The sequence below is a fragment of the Anabrus simplex genome, chromosome 6 (assembly GCF_040414725.1).
Source record: "Anabrus simplex isolate iqAnaSimp1 chromosome 6, ASM4041472v1, whole genome shotgun sequence".
In the NCBI taxonomy this organism is placed as follows: Eukaryota; Metazoa; Arthropoda; class Insecta; order Orthoptera; family Tettigoniidae; genus Anabrus; species Anabrus simplex.
In genome coordinates, this window is record NC_090270.1 from 74,621,906 (window position 1) to 74,649,399 (window position 27,494).

Here is a 27,494-nt window from a genome sequence, read left to right on the forward strand (position 1 = left end):
ATAGGGAACTGTTGCTGAGATGTGTGGAAATAGGAGGAAGGAAAAAGGTAGGAAAGGCAAATGTGGTGTAGTGGAAAGGAAAAGATAAGTGGAACAGGATCATGGGAAGGAGAAAAGGGAGGAGGACGTCTCTTCTGCAGCAGTGAGAGAAGATAGGGCTGACCAGGAGGGGAGGGGATCAAATGAGGTGGGTAGGGTTGAGGCTCTGATCATGGGGGATTCTATCGTTAGACATGTGGGGAAAGTGTGTGGAGGAAAGGGAACCATGGTAGAGTGTTATCCAGGAATTAGGTTGAGGCAGATGTTGAGGAAAGTAGAAGGAAAGGGGAAGGTGGTAGTGTTTCACGTTGGTACTAACAACGTAAGGCAAGCAGGTATAAGTACCAACATAGTTGGGGATGTGTGGGATCTGGTAAATGCAGCACGTATGAAGTTTAAGGTAGCGGATATTGTTATCAGTGGAATACTGTGTAGGAGGGATACTGACTGGAAGGTGATTGGGGATTTAAATGAGACTGTGGAGTGGGTATGTGGGAAACTGGGAGTGAGATTTCTAGATCCTAATTGGTGGGTAGGAGACAGGGATCTGCGCTCAGATGGCCTTCACTTAAACTGCAGTGGTACATGTAAGTTAGGTAACTTGTTTAGAAGGGTTATAGGCAGGTACATTCAGGGAAATGGGGTGGCCTAGGGAGCGGTGTTAAGCGAACAGGTAACTGGAAATCAAGTAGGGATGACATAAAAATGTTAGTGCTCAACTGTAGAAGCATTGTAAACAAAAGAATCAACTTCAGTAATTTAATTGATATATACTTAACAGATATTGTAATAGGAGTTGAATCATAGCTGAGGAATGATATAACGGATGCAGAAATATTCTCATGGAACTGGAGTGTGTATCGTAGAGATAGGATAGGAATGGTAGGAGTGGGAGTATTCATTCTGGTGAAAGAAGAATTTGTAAGCTACGAAAAAGGTAAGAATGAAAAACATGAAATTCTGGGTGTAAGGCTCATCTCTAAAGATAATAGTCAATTTGATGTCTTTGGAGTGTACAGAGCGGGAAAGGGTAGCGCTGACGCTGATTCAGAATTATTTGATAAGATAATCAGCTATGTTGGAAATGATATGGAAAGCAATGTGACAGTAGTAGATGATCTCAATTTACCAAATGACAATTGGGAAGGTAATGCGAACGACAGGAAGCATGAACAACAAATGGCAAATAAGTTAATATGTGAAAGGCGGCTGATTCAGAAAGTGATGGAACCAACTAGAGGAAAGAATATTTTTGATGTGGTGCTGATAAAACCAGATGAGCTCTATAGACAAATCTAAGTAATAGATGATATTAGTGATCACGAAGCTGTTTTTGTCGTAGTTAAAAGTAAATGTGAAAAAGGAAGGTATTAAAATTAGGACTATTAGGCAGTACCATATGGCTGAAAAAACAGGCATGAGGGAATTTAAAAAAAGTAACTATGATCGCTGGAAAATGGTAAATAAAAATGTTAACAGACCCTGGCATGGGTTTAAAGCAATTGTTGAGGAATGTGAAAATAGGTTTGTACCTTAAAAAGTGGTAAGGAATGGTAAAGATCCATTATATTATAACAGAGAAGAAAAGAGACTAAGAAGGAGGTGCAGGTTGGAACGAAATAGAGTTAGAAATGGTTATGGAAGTAAGGAGAAATTGAAGGAACTTACTAGGAAATTGAATCTAGCAAAGAAGTCAGCTAAGGATAACATGATGGCAAGCACAATTGGTGGTCATACAAATTTTAGTGAAAAATGGTATGTATAGGTACTTTCAGGGAGAAACAGGTTCCAAGAAGGACATTCCAGGAATCATTAATGAACAAGGGGAGTGTGTATGCGAGGATCTTCAAAAGGCAGAAGTGTTCAGTCAGCAGTATGTAAAGATTGTTGGTTACAAGGATAATGTCTAGATAGGGGAGGTGTGTAATATTAATGAGTATTAAAATTTTCTATGATAACAGTAAGATACAAAATTTGAAAACTAGAAAAGCAGTTGGAATTGATAAGATTTCTGGGGATATACTAAAGGCAATGGGTTGGGATATAGTACCATATCTGAAATACTTATTTGATTATTTTTTGCTTGAAGGAGCTATACAAAATGAATGGAGAGTTGCTATAATAGCCTCTGTGTATAAAGGAAAGGGTGATAGACATAAAGCTGAAAATTACAGGCCAGTCAGTTTGACATGCATTCATGTAAGCTTTGGGAAAGCATTCTTTCTGATTGTATTAGACACGTGTGCGAAATTAATAACTGGTTTGAAAGAAGGCAGTTTGTGTTTAGGAAAGGTTATTTCACTGAAGCTCAGCTTGTAGGATTTCAGGAATATATAGCAGATATCTTCGATTCAGGAGGCCAAATGGGCTGCATTGCGATTGACCTATCTAAGGCATTTGATAGGGTAGATCTTGGAAGACTACTGGCAAAAAAGTGTGCTATTGGACTAGAGAAAAGAGTGACTGAATGGGTGGCTGTATTTCTAGAAAATAGAACTCAGAGAATTAGAGTAGGCGAAGCTTTATCTGACCCTGTAATAATGAAGAGGGGAATTCCTCAAGGCAGTATTATTGGACCTTTATGTTTTCTTATATATATATCAATGATATGTGTAAAGAAGTGGAATCGGAGATAAGGGTGTTTGCATATGATGTTATTCTGTACAGAGTAATAAATAATTTACAAGATTGTGAGCGGCTGCAGGGTGACCTCGATAGTGTTGTGAGATGTACGGTGGGCAATGGTGTGATGATAAACGGAGTTAAAAGTCAGGTTGTGAGTTTCAGTCCTCTCAGTTTTAATTACTGCGTTGATGGGGTGAAAATTCCTTTTGGGGATCATTGTAAGTACCTAGGTGTTAATATAAGAAAATACCTTCATTGGAGTAATCACATAAATATAATTGTTAATAAAGAGTGATTGTTAATAAAGAGTACAGATTTCTGCACATGGGTATGAGGGTATTTAGGGGTTGTAGTAAGGATGTAAAGGAGAGGGCGTATAAGTCTCTGGCAATACCCCAACTAGAGTATGGTTCCAGTGTATGGGACCCTCACCGGATTACTCGATTCAAGAACTGGAAAAAATCCAATGAAAAGCAGCTCGATTTGTGATTTCCGACAAAAGAGAAGCGTTACAAAAATGTTGCAAAGTTTGGGCTGGGAAGACTTGGGAGAAAAGAGACGAGCTGCTCGATTAAGTGGTATGTTCCGAGCTGTCAGCGGAGAGATGGCGTGGGGGGACAACAGTAGACGAATAAGTTTGAGTGGTGTGTTTAAAAGTAGGAAATATCACAATATGAAGATAAAGTTGGAATTCAAGAGAGACAAATTGGGGCAAATATTCGTTTATAGGAAGGAGAGTTAGGGATTGAAATAACTTACCAAGGGAGATGTTCAATAATTTTCCAATTTCTTTGCGATCATTTAAGAAAAGGCTAGGAAAACATCAGATAGGGAATCTGCCACCTGGGTGACTGCCCTAAATGCAGATCAGTAATGATTGATTTATTTTCCGGGTATGTTTTCCGGTCGTACAAGCTTGCATTTCTTTCCGTACTTCTTTTTTTCGGAAATAAAATCGGCATCGTATGTAATGAAAATTAATTTTGGTGCTAAGTCCTGAGCATGTTCAGTACAGCACCCAAGTCTATAAGAAACAGTAATTGAAGGTAAACTATCCAGGCGTTCTTGAAATATTTCACCCCATATGCTTCTTGTACACTAATATTTCTCACAACAACTTCCTCTACATGAGAAAACATCAATAATAATTCACTCGATGGATAAATAAGATAGTTGGATGCGTTAAAATATTCTTCTAGACTTGTTAGGTCCTCCTCTGTATTGTATATCATAGAACCAATACATGCTGTACAGCCTATCACTTCGCTTGCATGTTTAACAATATACCCATAGAACTGATGAATGACATTAATTTTTGAACTGGTGAAATGAGCTATTTGTTCATCTTCCCAACTTGATAATGGTGGACCGAGCTAATTGGCCGTGCGATTAGGGGCACGCGACTGTGAGCTTGCATCCGGGAGATAGTGGGTTCGAATCCCACTGTCGGCATCCCTGAAGATGGTTTTCCGTGGTTTCCCATTTTCACACCATGCAAATTCTGGGGCTGTACCTTAATTAAGGCCACGGCCACTTCCTTCCAACTCCTAGGCCTTTCCTATCCTATCGTTGCCGTAAGACCTATCTGTGTCGGTGCGACGTAAAGCAACTAGCAAAGAAAGAAAATTGTGGCTGATCAAAGGTAAGCGTGCTGTAATTTTTTCCTGAACTGTACTTGTGATTTTGGCATTCTCTTTGATAAGAGCTTTTGCCATGGCTCTAATCTGACTGAAAAATTATGTTAAGGGTACTATCACTTTAAAGGCAGATGTTGACGTGGGATAGCCTTCGACCACTTTGAGAACAGAGTGGGATCTTTTGGGGGTGAAACAAAAATGACGCTTATCATTCGAATATTTATTGTAACCCGAATTACAACCCGGGACATTGCAAGTTGTAGGCATATTCATATGCGGTAGTAAATTGAAGCATATGTCAAAGTATTCGTCCTACTTCTCAAAATGCATAATCTTTATCTCTTTGCATTCCTTGAAAAGTTAATGCCACCTATTTTGCACTTATACAACTGGAGAATGTATAAAACTACTGAAAAAGACCACAAACTGTTTGCACACTTCCACAGTAAGCCGACGAAAAGCACACGTACTTGGCCCTTTTATCGACATCAGCGCTGCAGGTGGCGGAGAACATGTACACCGTGTCTGTTAACCGTTGCCTACGTTATAATACAAGGCCTGGAAATAGAGCCCGTAAAACGCTATCGAAGTGGTCACACTGAAGTTCAATGCCGGGCCGCTAGGATCGGTTTCTTGCCCTCTGTTTACGAGGTTCGCTCCTTTAAACGTGTTTATAAAGCTGAGTTGGTTGTGAATGTATTATGTATTCGTCTGATGTTAAACATTCGCAGTTCCAGTCATGGTTTAATCACGAGAAATTAAAAGTAGTGGAATTTCGTTTCACAAGTTTCCAGTGAATGTTCAATGTTCGAACATTATACCGAGGAAGTATTACGCATGAGATACGACTTCCAGATGATGAAATTAGTCCTTTGTTCCTAAGTTTTGATCCGAGTTACGTCATAAGAATCGGGTGATCCCAAACTTTGTCACTGGACATTTTTTTTTTTTTGTTAACAGTTAAGCCTCCGCGGCTCGGGCGGCAGCGCGCCGGCTTCTCACCACTGGATACCGTGGTTCAAATCGTGGTCACTCCATGTGAGATTTGTGCTGGACAAAGCGGAGGCAGGACAGGTTTTTCTCCGGGTACTTTGGTTTTCCCTGTCATATTTCATTCCAGCAACACTCTCAATTAACATTTCATTTCATCTGTCAGTCCTTAACCATTGCCCCAGAGGAGTGCAACAGGCTTCGGCAGCCGGCACATTTCCTATCTTCGCTGCTAGATGGGGCTTCATTCATTCCATTCCTGACCCGGTCAGATGACTGGGAACAGGCTGTGAATTTTCATTTTCACTTTTTTGTAAACAATGCTACCGTGACCGGCGATCATTTGAGAGGCCTCTTCAAACTCAGAAATCTTAAATTAGGAAACCAAGCAGAAAAATAATTTGCCCAACAAGTTTGGAGAAAATGAATGTAACAAGAGCTACAAATATTGTATTTTCCCCGGAAACAATCTGGTTTGAAAAGTATGGAAGTTGGTTTGTCCCGAGAGCATTAAATACAGTTTAAAATAAACCATTTGTTTTGTGGAGCATTTTATGAAATTGTTCGATGCGTATGACGTCTGCAACACCTCACATGGGACATATTCCAGGAATGAGAACAAACGAGCATCTTCTAATACTGAAGATGAACGCCTCAGTTGGTTAATTAATGATTTCCTGTCATATATTAAGAAAATTCAAATGCATTCAGAGAAAGTAAAAAAGATTCAGGAGGGAATTGTATCAGGCATATATCTTGACTACGGTACCGTACCCAATCCACTGTGGCATGTGTAAAATACCTCATAAGTATACATTTGCATTATGCATTGACGAGGAACCTAACAAGCGATGACATCGAGCTCTTCTTCAGCTACCTAAGACGCCAAGCGGAATACAATGACATTATGGTTCGTGTGGCAAAAGAACAAACAGACTGTAAAGGTTCTTTAGAACATATCTCTTTTCCAACTACTCAAAGTCCAACATTGTGTCTTATTCGTTTTCAAGATCGAGGAGCCCTCAGATACCTAAAATCATCGTCTGTGGCACTCTGCAGTGAACGACGGAATTTGTCACCTCCGCTACGCAGTACTTGCCCCGAAGAAAGTTACTAAAATGTGTACGTACTTTTTCGAAAGACATGTTCAACAGCGAAATTAAGTGTAGAAAGTGTAAAGACGACAAATCACCTCTTTTTTCTTTTTTCTTTTTTTTTTTACTATGAAAATTTTTGAGACCTCTATTAGACAACATTGCTTCGAGCCACTCAAGTAGAAGAGAGAAGCTTGATAAGAAGCCCCTAAAAAGGAAAGTTTTGAAACTTCAATGACATATCCAACCTAATGCAGCATCGCTCTATAAATAAAGTACTGTCAATACTCGCAAAAACATTCAGTTCGTTTTATTTAGGATATAATTTACTTATTGACATATACGGCCATGCGAATACAAGGGGGCAAGGGCGCGATACTAGCGGCTGAAGGGTGAACTAGGATGCCACCCGTTTCCACGAATGCATTTCAAGGCCTTGTATTTATAGCGTAGGCAACGCTGTTAACATGTGATTCTAGGAAGTCGTCACACTATTCATTTCTATTCGTCCTGGTCCTGTGGATAATTCTAATAAATCGATTATGTGGAGGAATCGATTATGAAATTATTTAAAAAATAGTAGGGGATTGGGTTGGGTGATTTTAAATAAACTTTATAATCTTTGTCTTTGTGTATTTTTAGATACCCTCAAGTCTGTTGGCAAAATAATTATTTTTACTATAGCAATTAAGAACCCATAACTCACACCATCATAATTACGGTATTTGAATTATAATGGAGATAAGTTTTGCTACCAAGAGAATTCTTGTGACGGGTGCTGGTCGAGGTAAAAAATGGTTCATTTAAAGTTTTATTTGTACGTACAGCATTTTAGTAATTTTATGTACCCCCAGCATTCAGTGTGTAAGCTTCTGTAAACAAATTTAACGGTATGCACCGACCTCGATTCGTTAATTTCGCTGCGTTATTGAATTCTGTATCCTTTAGGAATCTTAATACAGAATCGCATTTTTGCCTCCTAGTCTACTGATTTTGCTAATCCCATATTGTCTCCACTAATCTTGCTGCTTCATCCTCCTGTACAGTTTCAAGCATGGTGCTTGTTTGTAATGTAGCGTAGAGTTTATCTGTTCGTTATTGATATTCGGCCTCCAATTTTCTCATGATAACAATGACTATGGTTCTCGCCACTTTCATGCTCAATTTCCACTTTATGAATAAAATGTTAGGTTGGCTGAAAAGTATTTTCCTGTAACCAGTCGCCGTCTTTACTGTACATGTCAGAATAACAACTAATCAAATATTTTTCTTAAAATCTAAACCATCATTATTTTACTTTTTTATGACTTCATGACTTTTTTGGCTGTTCAACTTTCTCCAAATTTTTAACTTAAATTGAAAAGTCTTTTGGACTGAAACAAACCATACTGGTAATCAGAAGGTTCCAGTGTACCCTATGGGTGTGAACTACATGTAACTTACCGCTGTGTGATACTAAATAATCGTATGGCCTCAGCTGCTATCCCCCTGTGGGTGGGGGCGGTAGAATAACACCCACGGTATCCCCTGCCTGTCGTAAGAGGCGACTAAAAGGGGCCTCAGGGGCTCTGACCACTTACTCGTGCCAGGCTCCTCACTTTAATCTATCCTATCCGACCTCTCTTGGTCAACTCTTGTTCTTTTCCGACCCCGACGCTATTAGGTTTGCGAAGGCTAGGGAGTCTTTCATTTTCACGCCCTTCGTGGCCCTTGTCTTCCTTTGGCCGATATCTTCATTTTTCGAAGTGTCAGACCCCTTCCATTTTTCCCTCTGATTAGTGTTGTATAGAGGATGGTTGCCTAGTTGTACTTCCTCTTAAAGCAATAATCACCACCACCACCACCTCAGCTGCTATGTGAAGACATTTTAATTTGACACCATCTGGCTGTCTGCTCATCAATTTTGACGTTCCGTTTACTCTAGGCCTACTAGATAGCATGAAGAGCAAACCAAATCTCTCTTGGGTGTCTGTGGCTGAAATTTAATGAATTTTGTCGGGTAAACATCGAATGTGTCACCAGAGATCTTTTACATGCCAGCATCATACAACATGGAGTGTGGAATGGACTGTTTTCCACTCTTGAAAAATCCGACTACCTCTTTCAGGTTTGAACCTGCTATCTTGGGATCCGGAGGCCGACACTCTACCACTGATCCACAGAGGCAGCTGCTGGTGTGACACTGATCTGTACCACATACATACATTTTTTATCAGGTGTGCAAAGGAGCCATTCTATTCCATATTACTTGATTTCCTTAGTTATACAGTATAGAATGGCTACAAATGCTGCAATGGTATCTTTCTCAAGGCCAGAGCTGCTACTTTCCCATACAATTATACCTATTCCACAAACATCATCACACAGCAGTACATGTAGCTCACCCCCATAGGATGCCCGGACACTTCCGGCATTAAAAGCCATGCACTCAGTGGTCTACTGATTGACATTCTATCCCTTCAGATACCCACTGCTTTCTTTCCTCAGAAAAAATGCAGAGAGAGCCATTGAGATAATCACATTAACAAGGTTGTAAATAAAGGCTGCATGTCTCTTTATAGGGTTATAACTGAGTAAGTGGCTGTGTGGTGTGGGTCTTGTAGCTAACAGCTTGCATTTGGGAGAAGGTGGGTTGGAACCCCACTGTCAGCAGCCCTGAAGATGGTTTTTGATGTTTTCCCCATTTTCATATCAAGCAAAATTTTGGGGCTGTGCTTTCATTAAGGCCATAATCGCTTCCTTCCCACTCCTAGCCCTTTCCCATTAATGTGTTAGTATGACACATAAGACCTATCTGTGTCAGTGCAACGTAAAGCAAATTGTAAAAAAAATCGTATGGTTTTGAGCAGGGGTGCAGAAATCCCGGGCGCCAGGTTGCCTCAGCAACTGTGATTTTGCTACCGATGCCTAAGTTTTGGCCCCACAAAAAGGATGTTTTCTTGTTTCTCATACTTTTTCTTCTTCTACCCATCAATCTGCAACAAAACCCCTGCAACATATAACGTGTTGTCAATGAACAAAAGCCATGATCTTCTCGAAAATAAGTAACTGCGAGACCAAAGAGAATTTTTTCCCCCGCACAGGGCAATTAATGAACGAGAGACTTAGCACTAACAATTGTGGATATAATTATTTTCATGAGAGTTTAATCCTGGTTCATGTTTGTGGGTTACTGTAGTCACGTCCTAGTTCGTGAACAATGGGCAACGGCTGAGTGGCCTAGTAAGTGGTCCTGAGAGTCGGGATACCAGTTGCTATGGAATGGGAGCGGGCATCTCGGACATATTCTGAGTCATGGCCCTCCTTGTGCTCAGGCAGCTAGGACTATACAATTCACCGGTGGTCCATAACCCGTTAGAGGAGAGATTCTCACTTGGACTATGTGCAAGTAGGGTACCATCCTGCTTCATGAATTTACCGAGCTCAGAACACTTTAAGCAAGCCTCGGACCTATGGGAGTAACGGAGTCCCACTCCCATTTGACAGGCGAGGGACTCCTTGGAAACAACTTGGGGAACGAAATGGAATTCGATGGGGAGCTATTAATATTAATGGGGCTTATGGAAGAAAGAAGATAGAACTGGCTGAGTCAGCAAAGAGGATGCATCTGGATGTGCTAGGGGTAAGTGATATTCGGGTAAGGGGAGATAATGAGGAAGAGATAGGAGATTATAAAGTGTACTTGACGGGTGTTAGAAAGGGAAGGGCAGAGCCTGGGGTAGGGCTCTTTATCAGGAATACCATTGCACGCAACATAGTTTCTGTTAGGCACGTAAATGAGCGAATGATGTGGGTAGATTTGTCAGTTGGAGGAATTAGGACAAGAATTGTGTCCGTGTATTCACCATGTGAGGGTGCAGATGAGGATGAAGTTGATGAAGTTGACAAGTTTTATGAAGCATTGAGTGACATCGTGGTCAGGGTCAACAGCAAGGATAGAATAGTGCTAATGGGCGATTTCAATGCAAGAGTTGGGAATAGAACTGAAGGATACAAAAGGGTGATTGGTAAATGTGGGGAAGATATGGAAGCTAATGGGAATGGGAAGCGTTTGCTGGACTTCTGTGCTAGTATGGGTTTAGCTGTTACGAATACATTCTTCAAGCATAAGGCCATTCACCGCTACACATGGGAGGCTAGGGGTACCAGAACCATAATAGACTATATCTTAACAGACTTTGAATTCAGGAAATCTGTTAGGAATGTACGAGTTTTTCGCGGATTTTTCGATGATACAGACCACTATCTGATCTGTAGTGAACTAGGTATCTCTAGGCCTAGGGTACAGAAAGTGAAATCTGTCTGCAAACGAATAAGGGTAGAAAATCTCCAGGATGAGGAAATTAGACAGAAGTACATGGATATGATTAGTGAGAAGTTTCGAACAGTAGACAGTAAGCAGCTTCAGGATATAGAAAGTGAATGGGTGGCATACAGGGATGCTGTAGTAGAAACAGCAAGGGAATGCCTAGGAACAATTGTGTGTAAAGATGGGAAAAGGCGAATGTCTTGGTGGAATGATGAAGTGAGAGCAGCCTGTAAACGTAAAAAGAAGGCTTATCAGAAATGGCTCCAAACAAGGGCCGGGGCAGACGGGGATTTATACGTAGATGAAAGAAACAGAACGAAACAAATAGTTGTTGAATCCAAAAAGAAGTCATGGGAAGATTTTGGTAATAACCTGGAAAGGGTAGGTCAAGCAGCAGGGAAACCTTTCTGGACAGTAATAAAGAATCTTAGGAAGGGAGGGAAAAAGGAAATGAACAGTGTTTTTGAGTAATTCAGGTGAAGTCATATAAGATCCCAGGGAATCACTGGAGAGGTGGAGGGAATATTTTGAAAATCTTCTCAATGTAAAAGGAAATCATCATGGTGGTGTTGCAAACAGCCAAGCTCATGGGGAGGAGGAAAATGATGTTGGTGAAATTATGCTTGAGGAAGTGGTGAAGTATAGTGGGAAGGCAGGGATGAAATGGCTTCATAGAGTAGTAAAATTAGCGTGGAGTGTTGGTATGGTACCTTCAGATTGGACAAAAGCAGTAATTACACCTATCTATAAGCAAGGGAACAGGAAGGATTGCAACAATTATCGAGGTATCTCGTTGATTAGTATACCAGGCAAAGTATTCACTGGCATCTTGGAAGGGAGGGTGCGATCAGTTGTTGAGAGGAAGTTGGATGAAATCCAGTGTGGTTTCAGACCACAGAGAGGCTGTCAGGATGAGATTTTCAGTATGCGCCAGGTAATTGAAAAATGCTACGAGAGGAATAGGCAGTTGTGTTTATGTTTCATAGATCTAGAGAAAGCATATGACAGGGTACGAGGGAAAAGATGGTCACTATACTGCGGGACTATGGAATTAAAGGTAGATTATTAAAATCAATCAAAGGCATTTATGTTGACAATTGGGCTTCAGTGAGAATTGATGGTAGAATGAGTTCTTGGTTCAGGGTACTTACAGGAGTTAGACAAGGCTGTAATCTTTCACCTTTGCTGTTCGTAGTTTACATGGATCATCTGCTGAAAAGTATAAAATGGCAGGGAGGGATTCTGTTAGGTGGAAATGTAGTAAGCAGTTTGGCCTATGCTGACGACTTGGTCTTAATGGCAGACTGTGCCGAAAGCCTGCAGTCTAATATCTTGGAACTTGAAAAGAGGTGCAATGAGTATGGTATGAAAATTAGCCTCTCGAAGACTAAATTGATGTCAGTAGGTAAGAAATTCAACAGAATTGAATGTCAGATTGGTGATACAAAGCTAGAACAGGTCGATAATTTCAAGTATTTAGGTTGTGTGTTCTCTCAGGATGGTAATATAGTAAGTGAGATTGAATCAAGGTGTAGTAAAGCTAATGCAGTGAGCTCGCAGTTGCGATCAGCAGTATTCTGTAAGAAGGAAGTCAGCTCCCAGACAAAACTATCTTTACATCGGTCTGTTTTCAGACCAACTTTGCTTTACGGGAGCGAAAGCTGGGTGGACTCAGGATATCTAATACATAAGTTAGAAGCAACAGACATGAAAGTAGCAAGAATGATTGCTGGTACAAACAGGTGGGAACAATGGCAGAAGGGTACTCGGAATGAGGAGATAAAGGCTAATTTAGGAATGAACTCGATGGATGAAGCTGTTCGCATAAACCGGCTTCGGTGGTGGGGTCATGTGAGGCGAATGGAGGAGGATAGGTTACCTAGGAGAATAATGGACTCTGCTATGGAGGGAAAGAGAAGTAGAGGGAGAACAAGACGATGATGGTTAGACTCGGTTTCTAACGATTTAAAGATAAGAGGTATAGTACTAAATGAGGCCACAACACTAGTTGCAAATCGAGGAGTGTGGCGATGTTTAGTAAATTCTCAGAGGCTTGCAGACTGAACGCTGAAAGGCATAACAGTCTATAATGATAATGTATGTATGTATGTATGTATGTATGTATGTATGAGTGTAATCCTGATGTAAACGTGGTATGTCTACGCCTCCACCAAAGAAAGTTGTGATTTGTCGAGCGTCTAGTACCGACCTCCACCCCGTCAACATCTCGTGTTTGGATGTACAGTGCTACGCATCGTATGCAACAACAGTGTGAAGATATGAACTTCTGAATAAACAACTAAACCTGGATTCTGTTCACTTAGTTTATTGAACACATTCACAATGCACAGTCTGAGGTCACGCCTGAGTGGTTTTACTCTTTTGTGCTTTACTACACGCGATGGTCCTACTTTGTTCCATTTCTCTCACTATGAATACTGACTCACTGACTGCTGGAAGATGCAACACCTTATCTACACGCTGTATAGCTTGGAACTTTTCCCCCACTACAAGAAGACTTCCTGTATTACAACACGCCTTTTGCCTTCATTTTTCGTTATTTAATCACCATGTCTATGTCCACGTGCAAAGGCAAGGTGCTCCGCCTGTTTGTCTACACCAGGATTAATCTCTTGTGAAAAGAAGTATAGTCCATGTGCTCAATGCATTTGGCCCTCAGCTGTTACAGCAGCAGAGCTTTTAATGGAAGAATTGAGAACTAATTACTTCATAGTCACGTGTAGTCAAAACACCGCCATCCACGATAAACGACGATGCAAGAATTAGATCACTTTCTATGATCAGTATCATCTTGAGTTTTGTAAAACAGGTAATAGTCCTATTGTGATAACTCTTTAATTTAATATTTATGGACAGTTTAAATGTTAAGATTAGAAAAAAAGTAATATTGCGATCAGTGCTAAGTAGCGCAACTCGATTATTTATAGGTATCAGGCTGGTTGGATTCTTGCTGGTTCCTCTATTCAGAGAAAATTTCTGCACCCCTGGTTGTAAGGGTATTTTAGGGGTTTAAGGATGTAAAGGAAAGGAAATTTGCTGGTAAAACCTCAGTTTAGAATAGGGTTCCAGTAAGCCTATATGGGACCCTCACCAAGAATACTTAATTCGAGATCCAAAGGAAAGCAGCATGATTTGTTCTGGGTGATTTCCAACAAATGTGTGGTGGTATGAAAATATTGCAAACATTGGTTTGGAAGACCTGGGAGAAAAGAGATGAACTCTTCGACTAAGCAGTATGTTTAGAACTGATAAAGATATTGATTCCCATAGGAAACCTGAAATATTTGTTCCGAATGAGTAAATTTATAATACCAATATAGTTGGTCCGTTATTGGATATTATAAATCTATTTACCAACTGATGAGCCCAACTTAGCACACTGGGGCGAAATGCTGGCAACCAGGAATGAGTTAGCTGGAAAATTTATAATGTCCAATAATAGACCAGCTATATTGGTATTATGTTTGGAACTGTCGGTGGAGAGGTGGATTGAATGACATTATTTGTCGAATAAACTTAAATGGAGTTTTTAAAAGTAGGAAGGATGATAATATGAAGATAAAGTTGAAATTTTAGAGGACAAACTGGGGCAAACACTCATTTATTAGAAGAGAGATTGGAATAATTTACCAAGGGAGATGTTCAATAGATTTCCTACTTATTTGAAATCGTTTAATAAAAGATTAGGTAAACAACTGATAGGGAATCTGCCACCTGGGCAACAACCCTAAATGCTGATCAGTGGTGATTGATAATTGAACAAAAAGTAAAATATACCACTTCCTATATCCTCATTTATAAAACTGTATCAAGGGCCTCAATATAATTTTAGATCCAGAGACTCCATATGTGGTAAAGAAGGCTCTGCCAGCAACTAGTAGCTGAGAAATTTGATTTGGTGAGACACTTGTCTGTTTGGAGGTTGTTTGTTACTTCAGAATTCCACTGCATGCCATCTGTTTCCTTGAATGTTGGGCTGAAAAGGAGACGAGCTGCTCAACTAAGTGGTAATTCGTGGAATGACGTTAGTAGATGAATAAGCTTGATTAGAGTTTTTAAAAATAGGGAAGATCATAATATGAAGATAAATTTGGAATTCAAGAGGACAAACTGGGGAAATTACCATCTTCTCCTTCCCCTGTACTCCTGCAACATCTGCCTTAACCTAACTCCTGGATAACACTCTACCCTGGTTTCCTTTCCTCCTATTTAAAACAAAAATCACCACTACCACCACCACCACCACCACCATACCTCCACACACTTCCTCTTATGCCTTACAAAACATGCCCATGACCAGAGCCTCAACCCTACCCACCTCCTTAGATTCCTTCTTCTCCAGGTCTCCCTTAACTTCCCTGTCACCTCCAGAACATACTTCATCCTCTCTTCTCTCCTTCTCACAACCCTGTTCCACCTTCCTCTTCCTATTGTTTACTGTACATTTTCCTTTCCTACCATTGCCTTTCTTCTTGCCTTGCCCCTCCTCTGCAACACTTGCCTATTCCCCATCTTCCCTGTGCTGTTCTACCTGCATTGACTCACCAATTTCCCACTGTTATCTCTCCTGAACTCACTCCATGATGAGAACCGGTAGTCCTCACTTTCTTTCCCCTTAAAACATTAGCCCACTTGTCTTCTACAATTTCTCCCTTCCCTACCTACCACATCCTGTACATTGATTGAGGGAGACCTACTTTCATTGCTGTCCTCCACTAAAAGTCTAATTTTCTCCTTGAAATTCACACCCACAGTCCCCACATTTGCCTCCTGTGGCCATTGATTTTTCTTCATCACAAGATTTTTTACCTTCTTCCAAAAGAATTCATTGAAAATTTATATCGCAGTGAATTATAAGGCTTGTATATAACGTGACAGTATCAAATGTATATTTAACCACAAGTTTTTGGTTGAAACATTTGTCCTTGCCTTCTGTTTCATTTCAGGAATTGGAAGAGAGGTAGCTAAGACGCTTGTTAAATGCGGAGCCAGTGTCATAGCTGTTTGTCGTGAGAAAAGTCTTCTTGATGTGCTTGTTCAGGAGGTTCCAGTAACAGCAGTGTGTGTGGATTTGAACGACTGGGGCGCAACACACTTGGCTGTAAAATCTGTTCTGCCTATTGATGGTTTAGTGAACAATGCAGGCATTGGCATTTTTGAACCTTTTGTGGATGTAAAACCAGAAAGTTTTGACAGGTAATAAGATCTTAGTTTGGATATTCTTTAATACTGAAGTCAATCTGTCTGAAAATTTTATGAGGAGCTTATACTGGAAGCTGTGTGAGTTAATGCTGTTTTGAGATTGTCAAACAAATGCAGAATACAGGGATCTTGAGGAAGAGAAGAAGTACCTTATGTAGGTAAGAATATGAAATATCCAAATACACTGACTAGCAAGAGAAAAAGAAAATGGATCATATCAAACCTTTTTAAATCGAGCAAGTGGTTGTTCGGTTTGGGTCACATAGCTATCAGCTTGCATTCGGGAGGTAGTGGGTTCGAACCCCACTGTCGGCAAGCCTGAAGATGGTTTTCCATGGCTTCCCAATTACACACCAGGCAAATGGTGGGGCTGTACCTTCCTTCACATTCCTAGCCCTTTCCTATCCCATCGTTGCCATAAGATCTATCTGTGATGGTGTGATGTAAAGCAGATTGTAGGGGGAAAAACAAAGAACTTTTAAAACATTTGATTGATTGACCTCGTTTAGTTCCACATGTTTCCATTTATTGATAATGCATTTCATTCTAATTTTTAACTTTAGGAAGAAAAATTTGGAAGGTACTGTTAAAGAACTAATCGAGGTAAATATCTATTCATAGAAGAGGAATTCGGGAATAGAATAGTTTCCACTTTCTTCAAAATCATGTACAAGAAGACTATGCAAACAACTGACAGGGAATCTGCTACCTGGGCGACATTCCAGGAATCATTAATGAATGAGGGGAGTGAGTATGGGAGGATCTTCAAAAGGCAGAAGTATTCGGTCAGAAGTATGTAAACATTGTTAGTTACAAGGATAATGTCCAGATAGGGTATATGAGTAATACTAAAGTATTAAAATTTACCTATGATAACAATGACATTTACAATAAGATAGAAAAGTTGAAAACTAGAAAAGCAGCTGGAATTGATAAGATTTCTGGGGATATATCAAAGACCACAGGTTGGAATATAGTATCATATCTGAAGTACTTATTGGATTTTTATTTGCATGAAGGAGTTATACCAAATGAATGAAGAGTTGCTATAGTAGCCCCTGTGTATAAAGGAAAAGGTGATAGACATAAAGCTGAAAATTACAGGCCAGTCAGTTTGACATGCATTGCACGTAAGCTTTGGGAAAGCATTCTTTCTGATTATATTAGACATGTTTGCACAATTAATAACTGGTTTGACAGAAGGCAGTTTGGGTTTAGGAAAGGTTATTCCACTGAAGCTCAGCTTGTAGGATTTCAGCAAGATATAGCAGATATCCTGGATTCTGGAGGCCAAATGGACTGTATTGCGATTGACCTATCTAAGGCATTTGATAGGGTAGATCATGGAAGACTACTGGCAAAATTTAGTTCTGTTGGACTAGAAAAAAGAGTGACTGAATGGGTGGCTATATTTCTAGAAAATAGAACTCAGAGAATTAGAGTAGGTGAAGCTTTATCTGACTCTGTAATAATTAAGAGGGGAATTCCTCAAGGCAGTATTATTGGACCTTTATGTTTTCTTATATATATCAATGATATGTGTAAAGAAGTGGAATCAGAGATAAGGCTGTTTGGAGGTGTTGTTATTTTGTACAGAGTAATAAATAAGTTAGAAGATTGTGAGCGGCTGCAGGGTGACCTCAATAGTGTTGTGAGATGGACGGTGGACAATGGTATGATGATAAATGGGGTTAAAAGTCAGGTTGTGAGTTTCACAAATAGGAAAAGTCCTCTCAGTTTTAATTGCTATGTTGATGGGGTGAAAGTTCCTTTTGGGGATCATTGTAAGTACCTAGGTGTTAATATAAGAAAAGACCTTCATTGGGGTAATCACGTAAATACGAAGGCCATCCAGAAGGTGGTACCCGTTTGCACAATAAAGACACAGGAGTAAATATTAACAAATATACACATTTTTATTGGAAAGAGCATACTTTACACTACTTCTCGACATAATCTCCAAGCAAATTTAGGCATTTGTCATAACGTGGGACGAGTTTTTGTATTCCAGCGTCATAGTCTTCTGCCGCCAGCGTATTGAGATATGTAGTCATGGCTCGTTTAAGTTCTTCATCGCTGTCAAATATTTTTCCCGCAAGAAAGTCTTTAAGCTTCATAAAGAGATAAAAATCCGAAGGGACCATGTCTGGGCTATACGGGGACGGTAGAAGGTTTCCCACTTGAATTGCTGCAAAAGTTGTTGTGTTATCGCAGCTGCATGAGGCCTGGCATTGTCATGAAGGAGAATGACGCCTGTAGACAATAGACCTCGCCATTAATTTTGTATTGCCCGCCGTAATTTCTTTAATGTTTACAATACGCATTAGCATTAATTGTGTCTCCACGGGCCATAAAATCAATGAGCAGTACTCCTCGGCGATCCCAGAAAACGGTTGCCATGAGTTTTCTGGTGGACAGAACTGTCTTGAATTTTTTTGGTTTGGTTGGTGAATGAGCATGATGCCACTCCATTGACTGTCATTTACTCTCAGGTGATGCATAAGAAACCCATGTTTCATCCCCAATAATGATGCGAGTCAGGAAAGAGTCTCCTTCATCGGAATAACATCCCAGAAACGTCAGTGCTGCAGCCATAGCTTGGTTTTGTGCTCCTCTGTAAGCATGCGAGGGACCCACCTTGCACAGATTTTTTAATAATACAGATGGTCTTTGACAATTTCATGAACACTTGTTCAAGACACATTAGGAAAATGTTCACAGAGTTCATCAATTGTGAGGCGCCAATCGTTCCTCACGCATTCGTCTACTGCACTCAGCAGTTGGTCTGTAATAACAGATGGTCTCCCTGAACGCTCCTCGTCGTGTGTATTCCCCCTCCCCAGGTTGAAGTTGTGACACCAGCGCCGAACAGACGACTCGTCCATCACATTGCCTCCATACACTTCCGTTAATTGGCGATGAATATCACAAGGTTGAACGTTTCGTGCATTACGAAATTTAATCACGGCCCTCACTTCACAACTGGCGGGGTTCTCAATTTGTTTAAACATTTTAAACGATCACAGACACAACACAGGCAATGCTAGCGTCACGCAACCTCACACAGAGCAGGCAGACAAGCCACTGACGCAGTCTGACCTTGCCCAACGGCTACCCAAGTCGTCAGCGCTTCATGCAGCGCTAACGGGTACTACTTTCCGAATGGCCCTCGTATGATTGTTAATAAAGGGTACAGATCTCTGCACATGGTTATGAGGGTATTTAGGGGTTGTAGTAAGGATGTAAAGGAGACGGCATGTAAGTCTCTGGTAAGACCCCAACTAGAGTATGGTTCCAGTGTATAGGACCCTCACCAGGATTACTTGATTCAAGAACTGGAAAAAATCCAAAGAAAAGCAACTCAATTTGTTCTGGGGGATTTCCAACAAAAGAGTAGCGTTACAAAAATGTTGCAAAGTTTGGGCTGGGAAGACTTGGGAGAAAGGAGACGAGCTGCTCGATTAAGTGGTATGTTCAACAACAATAAAGGTGTTTTAATTTAATCCACCTATTCAATACTCTTTTTTTATTTTTTTTTTATTTTTATTTTTTTATTTACCTATTCAATACTTTTATTTTCACTTATAGTGGTTACATAAATAGACTCACAGTTAAATGGGACATGTTTTGCCCTCAATTAAGGGCATCTTCAGCCTAAAAACAATCACCAAGAGTACAACTAATATTAAAAGTGGAAGCTAAAAGTTTAGCCAGTTATTAAAATTCGGGACATAAAAATGTGAAAAATGATACAATATATAAAGATGCTAATGGAAACACTGTCAATGATTAAACTAGAATCTTGTCGGAGACTAAAACTTCTTCCATTAAAATTCAAATTAAAACAGTTCATTTAAAATGTTAGTGGAAAACCAAAGTGGTAATAATATAAAGCCAACGACATGAGGGCGTGAACACAAGCATTAACATGATTGTCATAAATACAATAATCCAAGGCCGCTTATGAAATTCATCAGCATGAAGTGAGACAGAAGCATCAGTTGAAAAATTGTAAGTGGCGCTTAGCACTGGTAGGTAATATATTGGCTGAAACCTTGCCAGGAAATGTCAGTAGATACTGAAAATAATGTTTTCTGTAAGAGAAGGAAAAGATGAAATAAGAAGTTGAACGTAAGAAGAGAATTCGGATTACAAAAATTGAAACAGATGAGGACTTACATGTTAGTTGAAAGTTGTTATTTCTTATCTACTGTTGTGTTGGTTGCTGCCCTTCTGTTGGCTCTCAGTCTGGTGTTGTAACTGTGCTGCAGAGGCGGCAGTGAACTTGGAGGGGAAGCAATAGGGGAGTGTGGAAGGGAGGAGAGGATGGGTGGAGTCAGTTGTGACGAGGCTGACAAAGGGGCGGAGTCAACCGTATTGCTGGAAGTAGGCCTAATATCTATAGGTATGGGAGGAGGATTAGAGTATGAAGAATTAAATATATTAGGTATCCTAAATTTATTCGAACTGACTGACTTTAATAATTTCGGTATTAATTCATATAACATACTTTTACTGTCCGTGGTTTCATTAAGATTCTGTTGCTTATTGTACGTCTGATCTAAATAGATATATAAACTTTCTAATTCATTCAACGTTCTTCCTTTTTCTATGTTTCTAATTATCGCTAGGTCTTTCTCTGTGGATTCAAATCTGTGACCAGTCTCCCTCATACCCAACTCATCGCTGAGTATTTACTATGTTTTTCTGCGTTAACATGTTCCATGTATCTTGTCATAAAACTTCTCCCAGTCTGTCCAACATATGAAAAATTACACTGAGTACATTTGAGTCTGTATACTCCTAATCCCAAATAATGATTTTTATCATAATTAACTTTTTTATGATTAAAGAATATGGACTGGTTAGTATTAGTAGTTCTAAAAGCTATATTAAAATTATGTTTCTTGAATACGTTAGTAATCTGGTGTATAGCTGGATTATTAAAAGTGAATGTAGCATACTCAGTTTTTTTTTTTGTTTTTTCTGGTATCGGATTTGTGGATACCTTGTTCTTAATTTTATTGATTAATTTGTTGATCATTTTTATTTTGAAACCATTTTGTTTAGCGAGGTACCTAATATAATTTAATTCTTTCTTCAAATTTTTGGGAGATAGAGGGATTCTAAGTGCTCTATAAATCAGACTGTGCAAAGATGCTTGTTTATGTGAATTCGGGTGTAAAGAAAAATTGTTTATAGTTGTAGATGATTGTATCGGTTTTCTAAATATTTGGAAATCAAAAGTGTTAACCTTACGCGTAACTGTCACATCTAGAAAATTCAATGAGTTATCAACTTCGTCCTCTTTTGTGAATTTCAAATTAGGTTCGATTTCATTTAACTTATTTAAGATTTCTTGACTATTAGTGACATCTTTGTTTATGATTACAAGCGTGTCCGACTCGTTGGCTGAACGGTCAGCGTACTGGCCTTCGGTTCAGAGGGTCCTGGGTTCGATTCCCAGCCGGGTCAGTGGATTTTAACCTTAATTGGTTAATTCCAATGGCCCGGGGGCTGGGTGTATGTGTTGTCTTCATCTTCATTTCATCCTCGTCACGACGCGCAGGTCGCCTACAGGTGTCAAATAGAAAGACCTGCACCTGGCGAGCCAAACCCGTTCTGGGATATCCCGGCACTAAAAGCCATACGACATTTCATTTCATTACAAACGTATCATCTACATATCTCAATTGACTGTTAAATAAAAACACTCCCCTCCATTACCCCTCCCAACCACATCAACACAGATACACAGTAAGCCACACACAGGCTTAGTTGTCAGTGTGACTTGAGACCGACAAGGTCATCTCCATTCGAGACGACAACTTTTAGTTACAAGTAAGTTATATGAGTTTTCTTTTTGTACATCATTCTTAACTTGTTCTTCATCCACTCATATATTCCTTTTTTCTCATTACAGATGTTATACAAGTTTTATTCGTAGTATTGACGGTCTCACTACACTCCTCAGCATAGTGTTTTTATTTAACAGTCAGCAAGATCTATTAGACGAGAGGACTTTGTACCTCAATGTGTTTTTAACTCACTAATCATGATCACTGTCACTTCACATCATTACGATTTTTAATTTGTTTATATATAATGTAATCATTGTTTTACTACTGAAGATGGCCTTGAGATTAGGCTGAAACATGTATAGACTTTGCTTCATCTAACAGATGACTTGACTTGTATTGATAGGAGGATTTTATAAATATTTTCTTTTGTAAAGTGAACGTTATATAATTGCAAATTCAATTTGGATTTCTTCCTGTAATATGCTTTGATTTCATTTTTAAGCCATAATTCATTTACCTTATTTTGGGTTTAAAAAAAAAAAAATCGTATGGCCTCAGGTACCGTGTGCAGACATTTCAATTTGATGCCATCTGGCTGTCTACTCGTCAATTTCAATGTTCCATTTTACTCTAGATCCACTAGATGGCAGACAGAGTAAACCGTATCTCTCCTGGGCGTCTATGGCTGAGAGGCTTGGACTGCTTATGTTCTTACGTTGTGTTGATTTAAGAAAAGTAGGTACCAGTTTTAGTCTCAGACATTGTTTAAGAAAAGCTAAATCCTTTACTAACTTACAAATCTTCATTTTCAGATTGAGATACTTATTTAATCTACATTTTGCCTGGTTGGCTGTCATATTACATGTTATAAATTACGGGTAACAAGAACTCGGGCGTGAATTTTTCAAACCTTATTGGCATCATTGTTCAAACATCGTCCTTTGTACACTCGTTTCGTGTGCTGTTTTCATATTTATGTTATGCACATCTGATCAGGAAGTTACGGGGAACGCGCTAACTATACGCTGCCTGGCTGGTGGCGCAACTCGACATAGCCCGGTTGGTTCACGTCCACTGCTTCGCTCCTCCCTACCTCTCCGCCACACCCCGATACTCCTGCGGCACTTCTAATTTTACGACTATTTATTTGTTCAATTTTGGCGTTTAAACTTGCGCTGGGCACATGCAGTTTTCACCTTAGCATTCTACTGCCTGCCACGAATATTCCTACCAAATTTCAACCGAATCCGAGTGTAACACATGTATGTGTTCCCTTGTCAGTAAATTGGAAAAAGGCCAAGAATAAGAAGCCTATACATTCAAAATTCCACATCCGCCGTCTTATGGCCTGCTTAATTCACGATTATGGTAACTGAAAATAATTTCATAACAGTTCAATTTCCACTCACTTATGAGAAGACATACCAGATCTCTTCTGATAGTGATCCGTACAATAAAAAGCTGCACAAGGATTCACCATCCTTGAATAATTTTCCACTCCACACGTAAGGCCTAACTTAACTCTCCTTTAACATTGCCCATTAATGTACGTAACTACAAAAGCTCTCACTTATTCACTGAAAACATTTGGCAATATATTATCACCCCATCACATAATACTGCACCAGATCCACTAACCGACATGATTCAGTATGAAAGCACGCAAGGAACTGCAAACATTATTACGTGTTAACCATGCATTCAAAGTTGAAGTGCCCACAACATGGTGACGCGCAATTGTGTTCAATATTTCTCATAGCATCAGCGTGCTCTGTGAGTCTAGATAAGTAATATTTAAAGTATTTGCTTGTGCCTTGGCATACTACCCTCAAGGTACTGGGTTGTTTTCATGGGAGATGCGCATCCACTCCCCCAGTTATGATGGTGTCAAAATTTCAATGTTAAACATTTTGCTTAAGAGTATCCCATAGGTGTTCATTCAGATTGAGGTCTTGGCTACAAGTTGGCCAGTTCAGAGTTTGTATGATTATGATTAAGTTATGAAGGTTGATCAAATATAAACAGGAATTTTGTTCCTGAACGTCAACAGTTGTTAGGACTGGCCCTGCACTTCTGCTGTGCTTAGGCAGGATCATTAGGAGTGGAGAGAGCATGCTGTTAGATATTTACCATCGTTTCGTCAGTAACGCTCACAGTGTTGGAGCAACAGGTGCAACCCTCCACTGCACAACACATAACTATAAAATTTCTTGCTCGTGAAGGAGTTACAGCGGCGGAAATTTGCCAGAGATTGACTGCACAGTTCGTTGATCAAACATTGTCAAGGGTGCGTGTGTTTGCCTGGCATAAAAAGTTCAAGAAAGGACGAGAACATGTGGAAAATCAGCAACACAATGGCTGTCCTCGGACCAGCATTACAGACGAAAACATTCATGCGGTTAAAGACATTGACGACGATCGACGGGCGAGAGTATCAGAAATTGCAGAACAAGTTGGAATCAGTTATGGGAGCTGTCAAGCAATGATCACAAACAACCTACAGTTCTGTAAAGTGTGTTCCAGATGGGTTCCTCACCTTTTGACCGAAAATCTGAAGTTGAGATGTTTGGAGGTCTGTCAGAGGCTTACAGCAAGGTTTGCAGAGGAAGGTGATGCATTTTTGAGTCGGATCGTCACCTGCGACGAAACATGGGTCCACCACTACACTCCCGAATCCAAACAAGCCAGTAAGGAGTGGCGGAGGAAAGGAGAGGCAGTACCAGTGAAAGCCAAGACTCGACTGTCAGCTGGCAAGGTTCTTGCAACCATTTTTTTTGATCGGCGAGGCATTTTGCTGATTGACTTTTTTGCATGAGTAACACACCATCAGTGCTGCTTACTACTGCGAGCTCTTGAACAAGGCGAGGGTTGCACCTCGCCGCAAAAGACAGAACCAACCGATTCGACATGTCATCCTCCTCCACGACAGTGCACAGCCCCAACTGCAGCTCTGTCTCCAAGCTGCAGGAAATGGACTGGACTACACTTGATCATCCTCCTTACAGCCCGGACTTATCGCCTTGCGATTTCCATTTGTTCGGACCGCTTAAAGAAGTTCTAGGAGGGCAACGATTTGAAGATGACGAGAGTGTGGAAGACTTTGTGTGCAACTGGTTGGTGACACGATCCTGCTCTTTTCACGATGAGGGCATCGAAAAGCTGCCTATACGTTGAGACTAATGCATTTCCAAAGCAGGAAACTATGTGGAAAAATAAATTGTAATTTCCTTGTGTTTTTCAATAAATGAGTTTAAATAAAATCCTTTTTATATTTGATCCTCCCTCGTACAAATAAATTATAACACATAACGAGTGATGATATGGGGGCAGGTGTTGTGCATCAGTCAGAAGTTTATGCCAACAAATGGAGCAAAGGGGATCTTGTGCTCTACTAACTCCTCTTCAGTGTATTGGTGGGTGTTCTCAGAGCATCTCCATCAGTGATGACAAGCTACGTTCATTCCTCAAAGCTGATACCACCCCAAACTACGATGGAACCACCTCCAAACAGCATGCTGTGGAAGATATTGTTAGGTGAATATTGCTCCCCAGTACTTCATCTGTGAAGAGCACCACTGACTCCTGATCCATAGTCCAGTTCCATTACTGACACAAGTTCTAGTCATGCTACTCGATGCTGAGGAGAAAGATGGACACCAGTGGTGTATTTTTACTTGACCTCATATTTGCTTCCAAAAGTCTTTGTCTTACAGTCCTCGTACAGTGACGTTCCTTACTGCCTCAAGATTATTTCTGGCTGAACTGCAGTAGAGTGGCAACCTTGCAAGACCTGAAGGACCAGGAACCTATCATCATCAATGGCAGTTGTAGACGTCTGATGGCCTTCATCTCTGAGAAGTACCGAGTTCTCAGAATCATCTCAGATCAAACTGGACACTTGCTAATGATGCACTGATCATTTGAGTAGCGTAAAAAATTGATTGTCTGGTTCAAAAGTCCGACAACTCAAAAACAGTTGATTTTGAGTTATTTATATCATTCTTTTTCCTTTTCAAGCTCTATGGTTGAGTACTGCAATAAGTTGTATCTTTAATCAAAACTGAACTAAGCCAAAAAAATTACTATAGAAATGTCCACAATTGTCGTGTTGAATTTTTCACAACAGCACCTTTTTGAAATATAGTAGTTTTCAACAGGAACAATATGTTATGTGTCATTTTTCTACAGTGGCTTAGAGGATGAAAGAATAAGCACTGAGCAAGTGACCTTGCGGTTTGGGTCACTTAGCTATCAGCTTGCATTTGGGAGATAGTGTGTTCAAACTCCACTGTTGGCAACCCTGCAGATGGTTTTCCGCAATTTTCCATTTTCACACCAGACAAATGCTAGGGCTGTAACTTAATTAAGGCCACGGCCACTTCCTTCCCACTCCCAGCCCTTTCCCATCTCCAGCATCGCTTTAAGACCTACCTGTGTCATTGTGATGTAAATAAAATTGTAAAAGAAAAAAAAAGATACCAATAATGTCTGATTTTATAAAGACACATAATTTTTCAATCTCATATACAACAGACAACTTTTTGGAGATGTCTTACTTTTGAACCGGGCGTCGAAATACTTTGTCTATCTTCAGTTAACACGATAGCTCTCCAAGCATCTTCTCTGCTAAGAGACATCTCTACTCAACAAAAAGGAAAGAAAATCTGAAGAAATGTTGATACTTGTGACAAAATATATACCACATATTGATAATAAATAATGTCGCCAGTGATGAGAAATTCATAACATGGATGGAATTATTTAATTCTTGTCATTATGCTAAAAATTTATCGTGAAATGGTCATTGAATGAACTAAGGAACTCTTGGACAATTTCGAAGAATTTAATTAAATCTTTGTTTGTTTTTGGGTTGTGCATTTATGTACATTTTGGTAAAATCGCCATCGCAAGAATTAAGACATTTTTGAAAAAGTTGATGAAATATTTGTTTCATCTTTTGTAAATTTTTTGTGAATTAAAAAAAGTAATAAGGATTTTCAGGACTCACAGGAGAGATATTTATTTAATCATTATGAGTGTTGGAAGAAATTATGCTTTTTGTAACCCGTCTTTTGTATCACCCTGTACATGTGGAGGCTTCAATCACGAAATCGCTGAGTTTCGCAATCGAAACCTCTAGAATGTGTTTCTCACATTATCATATTAGGTAAGGTATTTTCATTGGCTGGAATAACAGCCATTTTTATTGGTGAAAATTTCGGGTCGAATCGTAGGTAGCTTCCCTGATTGGCTGTTTGAGTGTTTCTCAATTTCCGGCCTTTGGCTACTTGGTTGTAGCAGGGCCCTGCTCCGCGTCTTTGGTTTTCATACGTCTTCACGGTCAGGGTAAGCATGTTTTCTTTTCTCGAATGTTAAATTAATATGTAAATTTATTGGTTTCGGAGTTTACCTTAGACCCTGGTTCTCGCCGTTTTGCTTTGTAATGCCTTAGTTCATCAGCTAGGCACATCCTTTGTTTTGGAGGCAGTTCCTTTTTATTAACCTTTTGTGTAATGTAAAATTTAATTTTTCCATTTGGGTTGCCTCCCGTAGTGCTGTGTCAATTTAGGGTAAGCCTGTGGAGCGATGTGTCTCTCGCTGATGTGTATTAGGGGAGGACAGCAACTTTAAAGGCCTCTGCGTTAAATTTCAAATTCCGTTGTTATTTTCTTTGTAAACTATTGGCAATAATTTGCAAACCCTTTTTCTATTTGCCTTGTAAGATGGTTGTAATTATGTTTATATTCCCTGTTAAATTTCCATTGTGAATTGTATT

The 27,494-nt window shown here is 39.8% G+C and overlaps 1 protein-coding gene across 1 annotated transcript in view; it reads left to right on the top strand.

Annotated features, from left to right (window-relative positions):
• Window positions 1-7,028: 7,028 nt before the first annotated feature.
• The window catches only part of LOC136875503 (L-xylulose reductase), a 66,931-nt gene continuing 46,465 nt past the window's right edge, over window positions 7,029-27,494 (top strand). Inside the window, exons 1-2 of the mRNA XM_067149052.2 lie at window positions 7,029-7,172; window positions 15,662-15,911. Of these exons, the coding sequence (XP_067005153.2) occupies window positions 7,121-7,172; window positions 15,662-15,911 (302 nt within the window). The 5' untranslated portion in view covers window positions 7,029-7,120. The remainder of the gene's footprint in view (window positions 7,173-15,661; window positions 15,912-27,494) is intronic.